The sequence below is a fragment of the Syngnathus acus genome, chromosome 5 (genome assembly GCF_901709675.1).
Source record: "Syngnathus acus chromosome 5, fSynAcu1.2, whole genome shotgun sequence".
Lineage (NCBI taxonomy): Eukaryota > Metazoa > Chordata > Actinopteri > Syngnathiformes > Syngnathidae > Syngnathus > Syngnathus acus.
Window position 1 is genome coordinate 3,372,921 of NC_051091.1, and position 19,974 is coordinate 3,392,894.

The 19,974-nt window shown below is 41.9% G+C and overlaps 1 protein-coding gene and 1 long non-coding RNA gene across 4 annotated transcripts in view; one reads left to right on the forward strand and one right to left on the reverse strand.

The window, feature by feature from the left end:
* Nucleotides 1-3,158: 3,158 nt before the first annotated feature.
* LOC119122963 (contactin-4-like) overlaps nt 3,159-19,974 on the reverse strand; it is a 51,118-nt gene continuing 34,302 nt past the window's right edge. For 2 of the 3 annotated variants that reach the window (XM_037251689.1, XM_037251690.1), the window contains exons 12-23: nt 15,994-16,121; nt 11,433-11,608; nt 10,110-10,230; nt 9,612-9,770; nt 8,734-8,883; nt 7,980-8,050; nt 6,886-7,120; nt 6,550-6,665; nt 5,623-5,809; nt 5,415-5,527; nt 5,151-5,319; nt 3,159-4,299 (exon numbers count right to left, since the gene is read on the reverse strand). In XM_037251689.1, coding sequence (XP_037107584.1) covers nt 4,208-4,299; nt 5,151-5,319; nt 5,415-5,527; nt 5,623-5,809; nt 6,550-6,665; nt 6,886-7,120; nt 7,980-8,050; nt 8,734-8,883; nt 9,612-9,770; nt 10,110-10,230; nt 11,433-11,608; nt 15,994-16,121 — 1,717 coding nt within the window. In that variant the 3' untranslated portion in view covers nt 3,159-4,207. The remainder of the gene's footprint in view (nt 4,300-5,150; nt 5,320-5,414; nt 5,528-5,622; nt 5,810-6,549; nt 6,666-6,885; nt 7,121-7,979; nt 8,051-8,733; nt 8,884-9,611; nt 9,771-10,109; nt 10,231-11,432; nt 11,609-15,993; nt 16,122-19,974) is intronic. The other variant, XM_037251691.1, reaches the window with a different exon arrangement.
* On the forward strand, nt 5,307-7,072 carry LOC119122964. The gene is made up of 2 exons (XR_005097978.1): nt 5,307-5,398; nt 6,783-7,072. It is a non-coding gene; the product is annotated as an uncharacterized LOC119122964 (long non-coding RNA).

The following is a 19,974-nucleotide window of genomic DNA, read 5'->3' on the forward strand; positions in this document are numbered from 1 at the left end:
CCTAACCCTAACCCTAACCCTAGCGCTAACCCTAACCCTAGCTCTAACCCTAGCTCTAACCCTCACACTAACCCCTAACCCTAGCTCTAACCCTAACCCTAGCTCTAACCCTAACCCTAACACTAACCCTAACCCCTAACCCCAAACCCTAACCCTAACCCTAACCCTAACCGTAACCGTAACACTAACCCCAAACCCAAACCCTAACACTAACCCCAAACCCTAACCCTAACCCTAACCCTAACCCTAACCCTAACCCTAACCCTAGCCTAACCCTAACCCTAACCCTAACCCTAGCTCTAACCCTCACACTAACCCTAACCCTAACCCTAGCTCTAACCGTAACACTAACCCCAAACCCTAGCCTAACCCTAACCCTACCCCTAAGCCTAGCTCTAACCCTAACCCTAGCTCTAACCCTAACCCTAACCCTAGCCTAACCCTAACCCTAACCCTAGCGCTAACCCTAACCCTAGCTCTAACCCTAGCTCTAACCCTCACACTAACCCCTAACCCTAGCTCTAACCCTAACCCTAGCTCTAAACCTAACCCTAACACTAACCCCTAACCCCAAACCCTAACCCTAACCCTAACCCTAACTGTAACCGTAACACTAACCCCTAACACTAACCCCAAACCCTAACCCTAACCCTAACCCTAGCCTAACCCTAACCCTAACCCTAGCTCTAACCGTAACCCTAGCTCTAACCCTCACACTAACCCTAACCCTAGCTCTAACCGTAACACTAACCCCAAACCCTAGCCTAACCCTAACCCTACCCCTAAGCCTAGCTCTAACCCTAACCCTAACCCTAACCCTAACCCTAGCTCTAACCCTAACCCTAACCCTAACCCTAAACCCTAAACCCTTAACCCTAGCTCTAACCCTAACCCTAGCTCTAACCATAACCCTAACACTAACCCAAACCCCTAACTCTAACACTAACCCCAAACCCTAACCCAAAACCTAGCACTAACCCCAGCCCTAGCCCTAAGCTTTAGGGAGGTGTATGGTTATATGGGGAAAATCTGCTATGATAAAATATTTTGGTTCCCAACGGGATTCGAACCCGGTTTGCTGAGGTGCAAGTCCAGCGCACTAACCACTAGACTATGGAACTCTCGCTTACATTGCATGGAATATATATGGTTTTATGGAGCAGCTCATAAGCAAATAGTTACAATGGTTATATGGGGCAGCGCACGAGCAACTGTGTTGCAAATTTTTCTATGACAAAATATTTTTAGGTCTTACTGGGATTTGAACCCAGGTCACTGGGGCGGGAGTCCAGAGTACTAACCACTACACTACGGAACCCTCACTCAAAATGCATTGAATTTAGATGGTTTTATGGAGCAGCTCACAAGCAAATGGTTACAATGGTTATATGGGGAAGCACACGAGCGACTGTGTTGCAAATTTTTCTATGACAAAATATTTTTAGGTCTTACTGGGATTTGAACCCAGGTCACTGGGGCGGGAGTCCAGAGTACTAACCACTACACTACGGAACCCTCACTCAAAATGCATTGAATTTAGATGGTTTTATGGAGCAGCTCACAAGCAAATAGTTATAATGGTTAAATGGGGTAGCACACGTGCAACTGTGTTGCAATTTTTTCTATGATAAAATATTTTGGGTCTCACTGGGATTTGAACACAGATCACTGGTGTGAGAGCTCAGAGTACTAACCACTACACTATGGAACCCTCGCTTACATTACATGGAATATATATGGTTTTATGAAGCAGCTCACAAGCAAATACTTATAATGGTTATATGGGGCAGCGCACGAGCAACTGTGTTGCAAATCTTTCTATGATAAAATATTTTAGGTCTTACTGGGATTTGAACCCAGGTCACTAGGGAGGGAGTCCAGAGTACTAACCACTACACTATGGTACCCTCGCTCACATTGCATGGAATATATATGGTTTTATGGAGCAGCTCACAAGCAAATAGTAATAGATCAGTGGTCCCCAACCTTTTCCTTCTAAATGTACTTTGCACATGCCGATCACTTGCATGGACTCTGCCGAGTCATTTCTGCTTCTTCGCGTATACTGTGGGCCTCGAGTTTCTTCCGTGCACACAGTATGACCATGCTTTGACCTAGACTTGCTCTGGGCACAAAACAATAGGGCCTCGGGTGTTTATCAACAATTAGTTGGATCCGTACACACTGAGAAAAAAAACAAGAGTCGGGTTGTTATATAAATCAATATTCTTTATTAACACAATATAAACAACAAAGCAAGAGAGGAAGCCCTCGTGTTGAGCAGACAGGACATGTCCGAGAGGCTGACTTACTGAAGCGTGGAGTTGGCGCCAATGGTTGTTCAAATGTCGAGGTACACGTACAATATACACAAAACTCTACCGTGCACGAACCATATGAATGCCGCACGGTCCTGAATTGAAGTCACTTTGTCAGGAGCAAGTTAACTAGTATGCGCAGTCATGCTGAGCAACAGTTAGCAACAGTATGAAACAGAATTATACATAAAAACCAAGTACGGCCTCTTTTTTTAGAAACTGTTTTTTTTCATATATAAATGATTTGAAGTGTACAAAACCGTATATTACATATCCACTGATGCATGATTCTGCGTAGCTTACAGTCAGTCACACTTCCCTAAGAGCTACATACAGGCTGTATAGCACCTGTGCACAGCCGTCCCACGTGGCGTCAGGAGACTATGAGCGGAGAAAAGGAGAGATCAGCAGCATTGTCATTGAGCATTGTCTTTCGAACACACCACTCTAAAAATGCACTGCACGAGGCCTCATATTGCCACACAATCCCTCAACTGAACTTAGCTCCCGATCAGCCCTTGCCACCCTTCCTTCTTAAGAAGCTGACAACATGGACGCCTGTCAAAACAGCAGCACAAAAACATCACCACGGCTGCATCGTAGCTCTACCATTCTACTGTCCTCGATATACATTATGATCATAAGTTAAGGCTCTTGAAGGACCTGAGGATTTTGAAGTAATGATGAGGCACACAGAAGGCAAAGAATCGCTATTCACACGGGGGCTAACCCAAAGAAAGGGGAGCATGGAACAGCCACCAGAGAATGAGAGAACCCCCAGTGGACAGTACGCCACTGGTGGTGGTAGCAACGGTCACAAATATGTTTTTTTTTTTTTTAAACTTGAAGAGGGGTTCATTTAGCAAAACGAATTGGTACTACAATCTTTGCATGCTAATCCTTTACGTCCAGCTTTTTTATTAACCCCACCCCTCAGATGGACCTCAAATATTCATTCATGCTTAAAACAGTTCTGCTATGAAAATGTATTTCAAAGGTGTATCTGAAATAAAAAAATTGAAGCAATTGTCAATGTGTGCGTAACTCGATTGCATGAATTGCTATGAAAGTGGACGCACATCGTTTGTTCAGTACAAAATGCTCATATTGTGAATTATTTCCTCTCAATTTGACACCATATTGTTGGATTGCACACTTGACTGGTTTGGTAAAGCATTAGCATGTCTTGTTTACGAACAGAAAGAGAAAGAAAAGAGAGATGTAAGTCATCTCATATGATAGCAAAGGATGACCAAATAATACAGGGCAAAAATTTGAAAGCGTGGAACTGTAGACATGGAGTAAATATCTTTGACTGGTCTTTGTTGTTGGAACATATTCGCCTAAGGTATTCAAACATATTTGGTAATACGTACGCCAAACTACTTTACCAATACGTTCGGACGGCTTTGCAGGATCCACACAGCTCGGTCAAAAATAGTTACCCCACATTGGCAGTTCCACGTGACCATAAAAAACGTATATGCATTAAGATCAAAATCAAGTGGTCCGATTGGCTATTAAATATCTTCACCGCCTAGTGGAAAATTTCGATCTGGCACTGTTAGTTGTCACCTCAACATGCCTAAATTGCTCAAACACAAATGTAAAGCTTGGGATGTCGTACCAAAAAAAAACAAAAAATGCACACAAACGCACACAACATTTTATTTCTCCCGTTCTTATGAAAGCTGCTTTGGTAACATCGTAGTCATGACATCTGTACATCTTCCTCATGTAGACAAGGCGCTGCAGAGAAAACCTTCGCAAATGTCCCAGTGGCATGTTTTGTATTTGTATTTTCATGGGTGTATTCCGTTCGTCTCTAGAACGGAATGAACGGGTAGACTGTCTCCACTTCAGATGCAAGGTCTGTCTGGGGCTGTTTGTCATAAAGATGTCCGTGCAGTGAAAGACAGCGCTATTGTACTGAGGGCTGAGAGAGTGGAGACCTTGGACGCTGAGCCGACTGCATTGAGACCTGAAAATATAATGAGAAGATAAAGGGTTAACCTCCCCTAACCCTAAACCAAACCCAGATATGCTCAACATTTTACTTATCTTATTCAAGAACTACTTTGTCTCTTATGTTTTGATTAGCATTAATTGCATGCTTTTACAGAAATGGTTTTACTGGTTTTACATTTAATGTAGAGGTGTGGTGGTGGGGTGGCAAGTAAAAACAGATATTTCCCCCAATTTATGCAAAAGTTTAAAAAATATATGGCTCTTTATAATTATTGTTTGTAGAGCTTATTTGAGCTAGATTTGCTCCATTTGTATGGTCTACACCAAGAGTGGGACGATATTATCCATATGTATGCCAGTTTCTTTTAACTTAATCATACTCAAACACATCTTAATACAATATTAATAACAGTAATAAAAACAATTTAATGCACACAGGACCAAACTATTCTTTTCCATTTTTCCAGTGGGAGTAAGAACAGCCTTAAGATCTGTTCTAAGTTGGAATGCCTTTGACTTTAGAGGTTGCACTATATTTTGTAATAATAATAATAATAATAACAATAATAATAATAGTACATTTTAATTCTGATGTACTTTACCATCGCCAATCAAATCGCAAAGTACTACAGTAAAACATGTCTACTAACAGACTTAAAAGCTACAACAGAAAAGACAATTATAGTGAAATAATTTGCTGTTCCTTATGGTCTTTAATGACACGAAGGTCTCATGTAGGACTCGCTCGCTCTCTCTCTCTCTCCTCCAGATGATGATCACTAATCTCTCCTGTTCAGGCAGTCAGCGGGGGAGCAGATAATGCAGCTCAGCGGCTCAGAGGACACTAACTAGCTCTCCACTGACCTGCTATCCTTGGGATGGTGATCTGCCGACTACTGCTGCCTTCCCCTCCCTCGCCAAAGGGTTTGATCTGGATGATATAATCCTCATCAGTGGGCAGGGAGAGCTCCACTGAGGTGGTGTTTGTCTCCATGACATTGGGATGGCTGTGTTGGTTCTTTTTGTACAGCACCTAAACACAGTTAAACCAGGTCATGAGTTCAAAAAAGACCCAAAAATGAAAAGAAATGATCCACAGATCGAGAGAAAAGGTAACAGGATGCTTACTTTATAACCCGTGACCTCCGACTCATTCTCCAGGGCTTTAACCTGCTCCCAGTTTAATATGATCTTGGAGTTGGATGTGTTCCACATCACTTTACCGGGAGGCTGGCTCGGTGCTGAGGAAAAAAACAAAAACAAAAAAAATACAAACTTTGTTCACGCCGAGTAAAAGGTGTCAACGCCTCGAGCGGTTGAACGATTTGCTACATACGTGGTTTTTTGGTGGTAATGTTGACGGTGGTGCTGGGCGGACCGGCTCCTGCTGTGTTGTACGCTCTCACCGAGATGTAATATGTGGTGCTGCCTTTGACACCCTGAATAATAGTCAATGTCTGATTCCCCACAGTTCGTAGCACGCTGGCCGTGTCTTCCTTTTCCCTTCGGGTCCAGTACCTCAGCTGAAAATCAACAAGGCATAACAAGTCCAACAGAGACACTTTGAAAAGATTCTGCCATGTCCTCTCAGTAAACCGGTAGATGTCAAAGCAGCTGGATGGATGCAGTGTGTTAGCTTGTGCATCTTTGTGCAATACGATCCACCCGGAGGATACTTTAAGATGAGTGATGTGAAAATAAGGGTAAAGAAATAAAAGGAGCAAAATATTCAACAAATTGCTGCACACAAATAGTGCTAACAGGTTTTCTTTGTCACCGTGTTTGTCAGGGCAGAAACAGCAGACATGCTTCATGTCCCAAATATAATTTGACTTTCCTTGCAAGGATGATTTGCTCAGACCCTGCTCCAGTGTTGACTTTTAGCGGTCAACATTTTCTATTCCTGCCACTTTATGCACTCTGCAGAAAGAAACGGCTCCTTTGTTCACATCCCGGATTGCAGAGTTAAAAGAACTGAACGTTGGATTCAAAGTGAAACGTTCTTTCCCTTGAAGCAATGCGGAAGAACGATAATCAGTATGGGTTACATCACTTGGGAAAGCAACAAGGGAAAAAACAAAGATGAACCCCAAAGCCTTGGTCCATTATGCATGCAGCAAGCTATTATCTCCTTTGCCCAAGGTATTGTACATTAGCCGAAGCCATTCATCAATAATGGAAGGGAACAAGATTCAAGTCTACCAACACGGACTGAAAGCAGACCTATAGCGCAAACGAGACACGATATATGATTGTTGTTTACCTCGTAGCCCAGCACTCGTTTCTTACTGGCGTTCCAGGGAAGAGCTTTCCACGAAACTTCAATCTGTGACGCCGAGAGGCTCTTGGCACGGACCCTCGTGGGTGCTCGGCTGGGTTCTGAAATTGAAGTATAAAGACTTCACAAGCGGCTCTGTTTTTTTGATGACCACTCAAAGTGGGAACATTAAAAAAAAAATCCCTGTTATCTTTTTTTTTCGTTCTAATTTTTCTCAGAGGACCGGCAACATGCATTTCCTCAGAACCAGAGCTACTCTTCTGACCAGATGCATTAAAAACCGCTCAGCATTTCAAATAGGACCGAAGGCAGAATTCTCACCTTCCTCTGCAGAGTAGATGGTGGTGACGGGTCCGAACGGACCTTCTCCCTTGTTGTTGTACACGCCCACCTTGACGTGAAAAGGTGAAAAAGGCTGGATGCTTTCATTTTTGAAGACATATTTGGAGGTTTCTGCGGAGGGCACGGCAGCCTGCATCCAGCCTGTGGCACCGTGAGGTCGGAAAGCCACAACGTAGCCGAAGCCCGGTCCATTTTGGAGCTCTTCGGGAACAGGCTACGAAAACAAAATGCAGCCATTGACTGAATCAACAGTGCTTTGATGCCACACACGCTCATGCCGCAAATATTCACGACCACTAATGGTGAGGTTGAGCTCACAGAGGTTAATTATTTTTATTAATTAAGTGCCCCATATGCCAGTGACAAATGGCATATATATTATAACTATATTATAAATATATTATACCGTGTTGTGCCCCTGAACAGAGAGCAGGAACATGTAGGCAAGACATATGAAGGGAATTACTCTTAAGGTTTGTTTATAGACATTAACTGAATTACTCCAATATGATAAATAAAGCATAATGCATATTGGAAAGAAAAAAAAATGTGGTCAGTCAGTCATCTGAGTCGCCGCAGATTATCAATAACAAAGAGAGACATGAATTTTTCCTTTTTCTTTTGATTCTTCTTCCTAGTGATTACTGGAAGGCAGAGCATAATTTTGCCCTTTTGGTGTTGAATGTCATGTTAATTTTAGGGCTGCTCTTAGAAGAAAAGCTTTGCCCAAGCAGATGCCTAAAATTAATCTTCCACATAATGAAATGTTAGCAACGATTCGGAGGAGTTTTACAGCTGGTGCTTTATTACTTTCAACTGCCTGATTTATTACAGGATTGAAAGGTGTAAAATAGAATGAAATAATACAATTAGGGAAAAGGTTAAAAAGGCTGAATTTGATGATGCTTTTCACAATGAATGTAATTATCTTTTCCAAACCATGAAACAATTTCTTCTCATCACTGACAGCAAGTCATTTCTCTTCATTACAGAACACACACACATAGTGTCTGAAAAGATTACATCTGGTAGAAACCACCACTGGGTGACAGGTCTCGAGCGTGCTTGCTTACCTCCCATGTGATCACTAATTCGGAACGACTCCCACCGCCACCGCTCACACTAGCCGGAGTGACCTTTGGAGCTGTTGAAAAAAACAAAAAAGCAGTTGGCCGATGTGATGTTGAAAACCGACATGGGACAAAAGTTTGTAAGAGTGAGAGGAAGACCTATTGCTTAAGTGTGTGGCCGTCTGGATTATAATTTTACATCTGATCTCCATCTTTGAACAAAATCTCTTCTGGGAAATTCAGTGATGAGCAGAGAGACAATTGGAAAGAGTGGAAAAATATACCGTATTTTCCGGACTATAAGGCGCACCTAAGAGCCTAAAATTTTCTCAAAAGCCGACAGTGCGCCTTATAGTCCAGTGCGCCTTATATATGGACCAAATTCCTAAATTTAAACTGGCCCGAAGCATTGTGTCATGAAATCAATCATAAGACTCTGAATCATGAATCAAAAAGACTATGGATCATTATTTTGTGATTATAAAGTAATTTGTTGCATCTGAAGTTGAAATAAAAAAGATAAAATGGAGAATGATTTGATTTGGATTAAAAATCTGACATGATGCATTAATGGTGCGCCTTATAGTCCGGTGCGCCTTATATAAGGACAAAGTTTTAAAATGGGCCATTCATTGAAGATGCGCCTTATAGTCCGGTGCACCTTACAGTCCGGAAAATACGGTACATAAAAACATGCAATTATTTTGTGGGGAACAAAAGCAACATCAAAAAGACAGGCAAATAGTTTCTTCTGTACCGGTTCCCTTTGTCTTGGCTTGTTTGGATGGCCTGCTGGGTTCGCCAGTCCCAACAATGTTGCTCGCCAGGACTCGAAACTCATAGTCCACCCAAGGGCTCAGGCCAATTACAGTCGCTGTCAGACGGTGGCCACCTACCACTTTGGGAACTGCAAAACAAAACATAAAACAAAGGCTGCCTTCAGCGTCGAGATACTTTGCGTATATGTAGGAGTGCGTCAGCTTCAAACTGTGCTGAAAGTTGACAGACGAGGAGGAGTAACACTTTATGAAGCTTCGGTGTATTAATTTATCCAGACAGATTTTCACAACAAAACTTTGACTCACGATCCGTAATATAAATGTGTTCTGAAAAGCAAAAGAGGCAGACCCATCAAGCTTATTACAATCCACGGCACGCAGCCAACATTGACCAGGTGTAATCCCTCACAAGGACTGCCGGAGAGTATACGTCCCATCCCAACAGATAAGAAAACCATGAGACAGACTAATTCACCAAGCAGATCCCACCTTTTGGCTAAACTGTCCTTAATTCACAGCATATCAGAAGAACAAGATGCACAGTCCAGTACGACCGCATGATTGCATCCAGGCATGGATACTAAGAGGTGCTGCTCAAGAGGACATGAGGTGGAAAACACAATCCATCAGCGCTATCATTTAACATCACATGACAGAATCTGCGCTGGCTTTATCGTCGGGATGGGATTCCTGTTTCAAGATTCCCAGGAGACTGATAAAATGGTGGCCAACGGTCACGCTACGATAGAGCCCCATTTGGACTCGGGATAAAAAGTACATCAGCGGGGAGCCAGAATGAAGAGCGGCCTCCCTCGGTGTGATTAGAAGAGGCCACGCCCGGTTGGAGAGAGCTTACCTGTGGAGACAGCCTGCCACCCCAGGGAAAATGGTGTCCTGGCCTGGATGGTGTAGGCAGTAATTGGACTGTGATTATCAGCACCGGGCCTCCAGGACAGCGTCACTGTGGTATCTGTGATTTCGTCGACTTGGATGCTGGTGGGAGAGCCTGGGGGACCTGGGAGCAAGCGAGAAGAAGCGAGAGGGAGAGGGAATGTAAATGAAGAAGCCACAGAGAGATGACGGCCAGACTCACATTGGTTTTTAGCACCTACGGCCACTGTCACAAAGTCAATTCGCTCAGCAAACGTTGGGAGCTATTCTGTCTAATTAGACGGTAAAAATGGTTCAACCTAAAGCAGATAAATTGCTATTTGGTTTTTCCTTCCTCTCGACTTTTCCATTTCATTTGTGAGGCATAAGCCTCACTCCTGGGGGTCCAGCAAACACGACCCCCCCCCCCCCCCACAAAACAATTAGGAATATTCTTGGAGAGGATGCTTTTAGTTTTGCTTACCTCTGACAACCAAGTCGACAGCAACAGAGATACTGTCCACCTTGGTCTGCACGGCACACGTGTATTTCCCAGCATGCCTCAGCTGGATGTTTCGAATCATAATATCTCCTGCCGAATGCTGCTGCCATTCAAATAGAAAATCACAAACAGACACAGATATATGCAAGGTAAATCTCATTACGCTAGCATTTCCACAATGCAGCCGCATGGGAGCACAAACCTCATTTCCGTGTTTGATTTGAAAATTGAATCTGTAATTTCGCTATCAACCAGTTTCCCTCTCCCGTTTTCCGTAAGCAGACACTATGCATTGCATTTGTCCTGCAATTTTAATTACAGAAAACGCAGCAGCACAAACCGCTTGCGCCTGATCCCCTTATAGGTCTTTCTCAGTTACAAGAAGCCGTTTGGTCTTTAAGGGAGCAATTCCCACCTTTTCAATATCACAGAGTGGAGCCGAGTTGCTCCTCTAATAAATTGGACACAGTGGAATGCTGTGGCACAATGACACTAACAATTCAGTGGAGTGCTTTTATCTGTGTACCAGGTGTGTCACGCAATCTTTCAGTACTGCAACCCTGGACTGTGTATTTTTTGAAACTACAGAAGCTGAATAATAAGGGAGAATTGATGGGTTTCAGCTCCAGGGTTTGCTTTTCTTTATTCCTAAATAAGATTAGACTTTCAAAAATAAGCCAATACGCTAAATATGTGCATTGCATGGTGCATTTATGCCCTCTGAAATACAACATGGGTTCTTGAGTGTGGATGGAGGATGGGTATGTAAATTTCATTTCCTGTAATTTTGTTATGTTTAAAATAAACTACAGGCATCATGAATAATAAACTCGATACTAACATTCCCTCTGCACTGCAGCTGAATTTGTTATGACTTTGCTAAAAGAGGCCGGAGAATACTTCTGAAAAGACCAACAAATCTTTTGGATAGGTCACAAGCAAAATTGTCTTTTATAAAGCCAGCAAGCACACTGCAATTTAGGGAAGTGCATCGATACTCCTGTTTCCTTGACATGCAATTACCGTGCTCTACTCCGACTAGTAAGAAGAAAGATTGGGGGAGGAAAGCAATGAGGAATAGAGTCCAGTTTGAAACTAATTCAGTTAAAGCGTTTTAGGATGAGGTGGAATGCAAATACGTAGAAGCTGTTGCCTTGAATCTGTTTGTTGATTGTGACGTGCTACGTTGTGTTTATTTACATTTTGTTCTTGAGATGAAATGAAATGGCAGTTTCCAGTCATGCGGTGATGAAAATTTCAGAAAGTTTTGTCGTGTGTTATGTCAAATGTCACAGCTTAACTTACACCGCCCACTTTCTCAAAAAATCCTCCCTGGCTGCCGAAGTGGATGCGCTGCTCATTGAAGAACCAAGTGAAGGTGAGTTCCAGAGAGGGATCGTGGCTCACTTGACATGGTAGGACCACACTTTCGCCCACAGTAACGTCTAACGTTGCAGGCGGAGTGGTGATGATGGTGGGCTCTGGAGGAAAAAGAACACAACAGTTGCATCCAAGATGCTGCTTTTATAGGCCGTTGGAATTATTTACGACAGGAACAGAAGCTGCTTCCGCCAAAAGCTGCGCATTCCATCATCTACTTGAAAGTGTCAGACACTTAATAGGGAGACATAAGGGACTAAGCACATGGCACAGGAAGTAACTTGCAAAGCTACTATTTGTTTTAGCCCAAGCTTTACGTCTGCTGGGATTTGAAGACATGTCTCTCCTGCATTCTGAGTAGTCACAGTGAGTCACTGTCAACTCAGCCCGGAACTCCTCGAGACATTCCCAAAGCACCCCGCAAGAAAAACAGTAAACACCGGTGAACATCTCTGAGAGCAGAGGCTCTTCTGAAAACTGCACTCGGGCACATGTCGCAGATGAGGCGGGTGAAGGACATGAGAGAGGCCAGATCAGAGAAGGAGGCTTTGCTCATCAAGTGAACAACAACCTCACCCTCTGGTGGCTTTTGTGATTATTTGAAATTGCCACTCACTCTGAACACAAGAGTCAGCTAAGCTTGTCCAATGATCCTTGGCAAAGTAGATTATAAAGTCTGGGCAAGTCATTGCTTTTGTCAATATTGTAAATAAATAAATAAATAAATAAAACACATAAAAACACATAAACACAAATAAATAAATGAACAAATGAACGAATACATAATAAATAGGTAAATACATAAATAAATAAATAAATAAATAAATAAGTAGTTTCAATTTTTGTGGTCTTTTTGTTCCAGCTCTACAAAATAAGCAAACTTATTTGGTGGTGCTAATAAATACATGAAGCATTTGAAACCCCATCTGCAAACAAAAGTGTCAGGACGATGCCACCACCGCCGTATTTTGCAGTTTGCATTGTAAGGCCATTAACTTAAATGGGGGAGGCGAAGCGTGGGTGGCAATGAAACTCAATAAAAAACAAAAAGCTCAGCAATGTTGCTCCTCTTCCTATATAAAAACAACTCTAACCCCTGAAATAAATGGGCATCATGCTCCAAAAAAAAAAATCAATGTGCTGTATTTATACGCTGTGTATATATTTTTTAGGAATCCGCCTTGCAGTCAGATACGTAAACAAAGCAGTAGGATCGAAACACAATAAAAAGCTCAGGAAGAATCTGCAGGGACAGACTTAGTGTCAGGAGTATTTTACTCCTCTACCTACGCTACCCGCTAACATGCAATAAAGCTTCATCTGCCGTTTTAATCTCTCCGGTGGGGTTGTAGCATCCGCCTCTTCTCTCACATGAACTGCTCCCATCACAGTTCGCGTAACCTGATCTCGGTAAGCAGCTCACGGAATTCACGTTGACACATGAGTGGCTTGCTTTATTGCCCTTCTCTCTCACCATTCCTGACAGATTATGTGGACAGGAAGGTCGGTGACATGGCCACACCGTGGGATTTGAAGCACAACTTGATTGATTTTTGACATGTAAAATGGCTTATTGCCTCAACAAAGGAAACGATAGTAACCTTAGTTAGCTTGGTTAATCAGAGACACTCACACCATTTGAGTATTTCCCCCTTTTTACTCCTTCCCATTTATCCTTATCCATCAGTAAAATGCCACAAAATGTATTATACTGTAATTAACTTAACTAAATCAAACATGCTAACCTAACTAAAATCAATCAATTGCTTGGTCTCATTATTCTCAATTTATAATCTTACAATCGTAAAAGTCTTTATCGTTATTCCCCAGACTGCGGTTTTTCATGAATGTTCACAAATCATCGTTGGAAACGTACTTCACATGTTTACCACTTTCATTTTCCATTTCCAGGTTACTACTGAAGGTTATTGTCCATTTTAATCGACCACCTGGCAGCTTGCTGATAATTCTACAATATAATCAGAGTTTATTAAAGAAATGTTTCATTTCTAAGAACAATCCTTGAGTCAAAGTTTCCTTGACACAAGAAAGAGAGTCAGAGTGATGCAATGAAGTAGAACAACTGAGAGTTGTTCGAGGGGATTTGGGGGAACATAGGCCTACGCAGCTTCTTTCAGCAAGACAATGCCAAGCCACATTTCTCATTTGCAGACTTGAAATCCTTTCATTTTCTCAAAAATTGTCAAAGCCTCTTATAGTCCAGTGTGATTTATGTATGTATTTAAATTGGACTTATTTACGTATTACTGTCCATTGAGAGTATGCCATGCCACATGTCCTGTTGGAACAGTGGTGCAAACATTAGAAAAAAAATGCTAGATTTTTCTTTTTTTTTTTTCTGTATTTCACAGATAAAAATAAAACCCGAGATAGACCGAGCCAAATCACTTCTGCACTATGCTATCCGAAAGAAACTAGAGCAAGAAAAGGTCAATTCTGATTACCCGTTGTCACACATATTTACTAACTACTAATTGGCGATGGCTCAGGCCCAGTGAAATCTAAATTCAGCCAGTACCTGTCTAATCAAATGCAATTAATCTGGTAATATCCCCCAAGCGTTGGCATAATGTGGACCATAACAAGGTTTATTTATTGTGACTGCTCCTCCTTAGCTGTTTTCTACGTGACTCATATTCTGAATGCTTCCTGACAGGTATTTTTCAGCATTCACATCAGCAAAGTCAATTGGAATATAATACTGTCATCTCCCATAAGAGCTGCTCCCAACACACATTTGTCCCTCGCTAAATAGCTTTCCCATTCTCACCCAAATAATGCATGTAAATTACCCCATCACATTTATGAGACAATATCAAATGTGACAGAAAGGCACAAAATCATATTGGCCAATATTTGTACATCAGCTGCTTGTACAAAAGGAGGGAATGGGCCTGTCTCATAAAGTCCATAACGGCGACGTCTGTTTATGCTGAGAAGACATTACTGGGCACCCTGCCTCGCAGCTTCATTGGAAAATCACACATGCAGACAACAAGCCCAACCTGCGGCGAGCAGCACGTTTCAACCTGCCCGAGGGTGGATGCAGGAACACAATCCGATGATGCTCTTGGGGGAAAATAAAGATTGTGTGCTCAACAGAGAAAAAGAAAAAAGGAGTTGGTTATGATTTCTTTCAAAAGTCTCTAGCCCAATTGTAGCTTATGTCAAATCCTACACAGGTTTCATTTTTGTAGGGAGCGCTTACAGTGGGGGATGGGGCACTTAACAACATAACCTTTTACCACGCAGGTTCGCTGAATTGATCCGTTGAGTCTTCACAAAATCTCAAAAGAATGTCGATAAATAAACAGCAAACCATTTTGATTACTAGCCAAAAAAATAAATTCCCTGAGGCCAGCATGTAAAGATTATCAATGTGAGCTATCTAAAAAAAACACAACACTGACAAGGAAGCTCGAAGTGAAACAAATAGTAAGATTATATTTGAACCGGCAACCTTAAAAAGCGGGTTGTAGTGAGGCTACAGCTGACTAACAATGTCAACAAGTGCTCTACAAGGTAGAGTAGGTGATAACAATGTCCCCAGTGGAAGGAGAAAAGAAAATCAGCAGTGTGCACTCAATACATAACACTTGATAGCCGGTTCGCATTCATTTTTAATGAAGTATAATAAGTCACAGCAGCAGAGCAGGAAAGCAATCCCCGCTGCAGATGATCGAACAACATGAGGTCTTCTTCCACACAGACACGAGCAGAGGCAGTGAGGGCGTCTGCTCGGTGTTTTTAACACCTCTGCAAACATGCATGCATGGCCAGGTGACTCGGCTTCACTTGTCGAGACAGCTCTGCTCTTTACGACAAGGGTGACCTATTAAAAAGGCGAATGTTGGTTCATTTGTGATTTTTTTATCCGTTTCAAGTTCACCATACAGGCGCTGTTTTTGTAAATTATTCCCATTCAGATGAAGCTGCAAAAGCGCCTGAAGACATGGGGATTTGCATATTGTGCCTGTAGTGCAACCGCGTGTCCGCCCTCCTTTTCAAAAATTTATTTTTAGTGCTGTGGTTGAGAATAGTTAGGAACAATCATTTACAGACATTATTTTCTCTCTTTGAAATGGCATTGTCAGAAATGATGGATGGATTGATGGAAGGAGAGAGGACAAGATAAAAGGACCAATCAATCAATAGATCAATAAATTGGCCCAGACACTTGGTTTGAGCTGCAATTCAAAGTACAGTGTCTTAGGATCCGAGTTAAATTTGTTCCACTTCCATGCTCATAACTCAAAACACACAAAGCACTCAAATGACCTTCCCCATTAAAATGAAATATTATTCATCAGTCCCATTCAGAAAACAAAATTGTTTAAATGAAAAGAAAAATGGCATTCTCTAATATTGTACTTTTGCACAATACTGAGTTTCGTTGAGTTCACGGCCACCATATTTAACATTTTTTTCCAAGTCAAAGCAAACAATTGTCAGAAATGGCCTTTACCTTTCACCGTGATGCTTCCTGTGCTACTGGCCACACCAAACTGGTTCCTCGCCATGCACGTGTAGAGCCCGGCATCTGATTTGCTTATGTTCCATATGCGAAGATTACCATTATCCAGAATGGAAACCCTGTGGTCAAAATATACAAATGGGGTGTTAAAAAAGTTATTGTTCAAGTACAGCACTGACACAAATTTGAAACAAACGTTGTATTCAGTGTGACATATACTCCTGTTATAAACCTCAAAATAAATCTAATTAAAACACTTGTCTTCTCAAGTAAAGAAAAGAAAAGTGGTAAATAATGCAACACAGTACTTTAAGAAATGGCAATGCATGCCCTTTATACAACGGCCATACTGTAAGAGTGCTTCTAAAAAGGTCAAAAAAGATGAAGAAAGTGGCCTTTTTCTTAATAATAGGCAAAAGAAAAGAAATCTGTGCCTTTGAAAATCAGATACTGTGGCAACTCAGAGGGGGACCATCTAAAAAACAGCAAATTTGATGATGTGATTATGATGACGTGTGTCCACAAAACAGCACTGCTGACTTCTGCTTGAGAGTTCCCCCCAAATCCTTGCCTGGTTCAGTTAGAACATGCCAATTGTGAATAAAAGATTGCCTACATTTCATTCTCACAGCCCAGACAAAATGTCTGGTCAGTGTGCCCATTATACAAGGAGACGTTTCCCATTTCCGTCCGAGCGGACGTCAGCAAAGGGGCAGGTATCAATAATTCACATGCAGGTGAGATGAACACTAACATGGTCCTTTCATCCCTGTCTCTGCGTTTTAATGGACACAGGAATATTGGTCCTATCAGATTGATTATTTTGAAAAGGTCGAGTGAAAACACAGGTGTATATTTTGGGGTAGATCAAGCCTCGGAGGACAGTGGCTGTGCGGTGCCGATCCTCCTCGGGATGTGACGAGATGAAAGAGACACACAACATCAGTCAGAGCCGCCGTCACGCTCACTGTGAAGTGGAAATCACAGGAAAGGGCCGACTCCAAATTTAAAAATAAAAAGATAAAAAGCCGTGTTTCGTTATTTGCTTGAATTCTCTTTGAAATGTCGTTAACAGATGTTAACAGCGTTTTTCCTCTCATCAAAAAGACACTTGAAACCTGTCACTGGACATTTGGAGACAATTCGATGCTGCAAGAGGAGATTGCGAGAGTGCCAATAACGAGTCCCCAAAAGGCACGAATATCGGGCGGTGACAGCAGGTCGGGTCTTTCTGGGATAATGTTTGCTCACATTGCTAAAGAAGAGACGCCGATGGATTCAACATGCAAACAATATGCATAATCACACTTTTGAGAGTTCTGAGCGGGACCCTTCATGAATACTTATTAACTTTGATATGCCACGGCTGAGTGGCGGTGTGGCCGCCAGGCGCGGGCCCGCGTGTGTGCCTACTTAATTAACAGGGTAAATAACCCCGGCTTGTGAAAGCTGAGGTTAAGATTCTATCAGTGGAATAACTCAGCCATGACAGCGGAGGAAGCAAGATGGTCACAAGCTTATAGGCCGATTCGCCAAGTAATTAGTCTCAGCAAAAACCTTGGACAGAGCCTCCTTGCTTGGATGCACAGACACAGCATGCTCAGCTCACAACAAAATCAGACATTCTTTCGACTTGATCAGTTCACTAGACGTAAATATTGCATTTTACGCGATTGATTCAAAACCTTTTATGGAGGTGAGTGACCCTGAAAGTCGCCATCAGCTTTTCGATGCTCTTGAATGTTTCCAAATCCCTGCCTTGTGTTTGGGGTGGGTTCGTTTTAGACAAATTGAAAGGCTGTCCCCTCCTATGGGTTCCATTGTGTGTGCTGCCGATGAGAAATGACCCCACTCGAGCCATAAATCAGGTCCAGCTGTGCGGCACGGCCCTAAGATGCTGATGCCCGCTCAGCTCGACGCTATACTAAGCCAAAGTCAGGAGCACGGCCAACACATGGCCAGTCTGCCGCATTGTGAAATTGTCAACATCAAGGTTAAAGGTCAATTAGAAGTATATTCCTGATATTGCACTTTCAGTGAACAAAGAGATTGTCTGATGGTGGTTGGAAAAAAATAAATGAAAAGACATATGGACCTCTACTTGAGACAGCTCTTCAATACAGGTGTAATTGATATTGATTTTTACTATACACAGAACTGTACTGATGATTCTTAGGCTGCCACATGGGTCATTAGCTGCAATGAATGATCACAGGCACTCTGATGGGCATGAGGTCATCAGTGACATGTGAAGTTAGACGTAGACCAATTTAAAATCTTGGTAAGATAAAAAAGAAACTGCCATTAGGTGCAGAATTAATGGGACTCATTCATGTAGAAATAAGTTCAGCATATAGGAAAAAATCACCTCAATGTTCCAATGCTTTTGTAGGAGGCTACAGAATTCGAGCAGTTGCTGAATAGACGAAATAAAATCGTCTGGATCCTGATGAATTTTTAGAGTAAATAATACATTTACTTAAAATAGATGTAAATTCAGATAATTTATAAATGTGTGTAACCACTTGACGAATTCAAAATGTTTTCAGTTTACAGAGGAAAAATCAAATCAAACTGTACCGTTTTTTCTCATTTCATCATTTCTACATTTCTTACTTGATTTAATTGTGAAAAAATATTTTTAAATTACTTTATGCAGTTCATGGTTTTGTGTGACAGCTTCTTTCTTTTCCAAGTTGGGACAGCATGGCAGCATTTGACTCTTTGCTAATGCTTTGTCAGAACAATCCCCGGGGAGAGTAATGTTGGACTCAAAGCAATAATCCCTCACGTCATGAAATGCTGATGTTTTAGCATTTCACAACATCCGAAAAACAATTCATTAGACCTTAACTAATGGCTTCATTCCGGGAAGTGGTTTAGTGTGCCTCAAAAGATTTTAAGCCTCAATATTCATCATGTTAATCTTTAGCTTGGAATCTGAGTGTAAACAAGCTATCAAGGACATAATGTTGTGTATTTTATTGCAAGTTATCTCAATGACGCGGGCTCATCGAGAAAGCCTGAATTCAACGGAACCTTATGAGATCGCGCCGGCCGGTAATTGCCTCGGAGAGGACGGAGAGTTTATCGGCCCCGGGCCACAAAGGGTTTGTGAATGTTATTCCGGAGGATTCTTTTAATCACAAATTGCTCTCCTGCTTCACAGATATTTATCTCTTATGTGCGGAGGTATTCCTTGAGGAATAAAGAGCATGCACGTGTTCCACAGGAAATTGTCAGCGGTACCAAGATGGATTACTCTTGCTGCGCTGGTGGATTCTCGCTTTGAAAAATGATATCGGCCTAAGTCTCTCCGATAAAAACAATCCTAGTGAGCGGCACGAGGGACGCACACTGACCTTATCTTGGGAAACATCTCACAACTCATTTGATCTTCTCTGTGAGATTAGAGTTTAGTCAGTCAGCATAAGACTCCAAAAATATGTTTTTAGAACTCCACAAAATGCAAATGACACAGCAAAAAAATTATTATACTAAGTAATGTACACCCATTTTACGAGGCAGGATTACATTAAAAGAGTAATAGGAATTTATTATGCACTGAACTATGGCGAAGGTTTACATCTGGTAAGACATTCAAAAAATCAAAAGCTCAAACTAACTCCAAATTGAGCTAATTTAAATGACAGATTAGATTTATATATGATATTTTTTCTAGTTTGGGCATTTTACATCCAATCCCCTACTTTATCCCAGCATCCATTTAGCAAGAGGTAGGGTACACTAACCCCGACTCATATCAGCTCATATTCTTCAACCTAGCTGTAACGCTAACACAATGTAAGCACAAGGAAAGCAGACAGAATCCACATTGATCAATAAAAAGCGGGTCCTTTTGAGGCAGATGTGCTCACCACATGCTTCATCATGCTCCCCATTAACAAAACGATTCATGAAACTTTGAAAGAGATTGCTGGAAGAGTCCGCCCACAGAGTTGGAAGCAACAG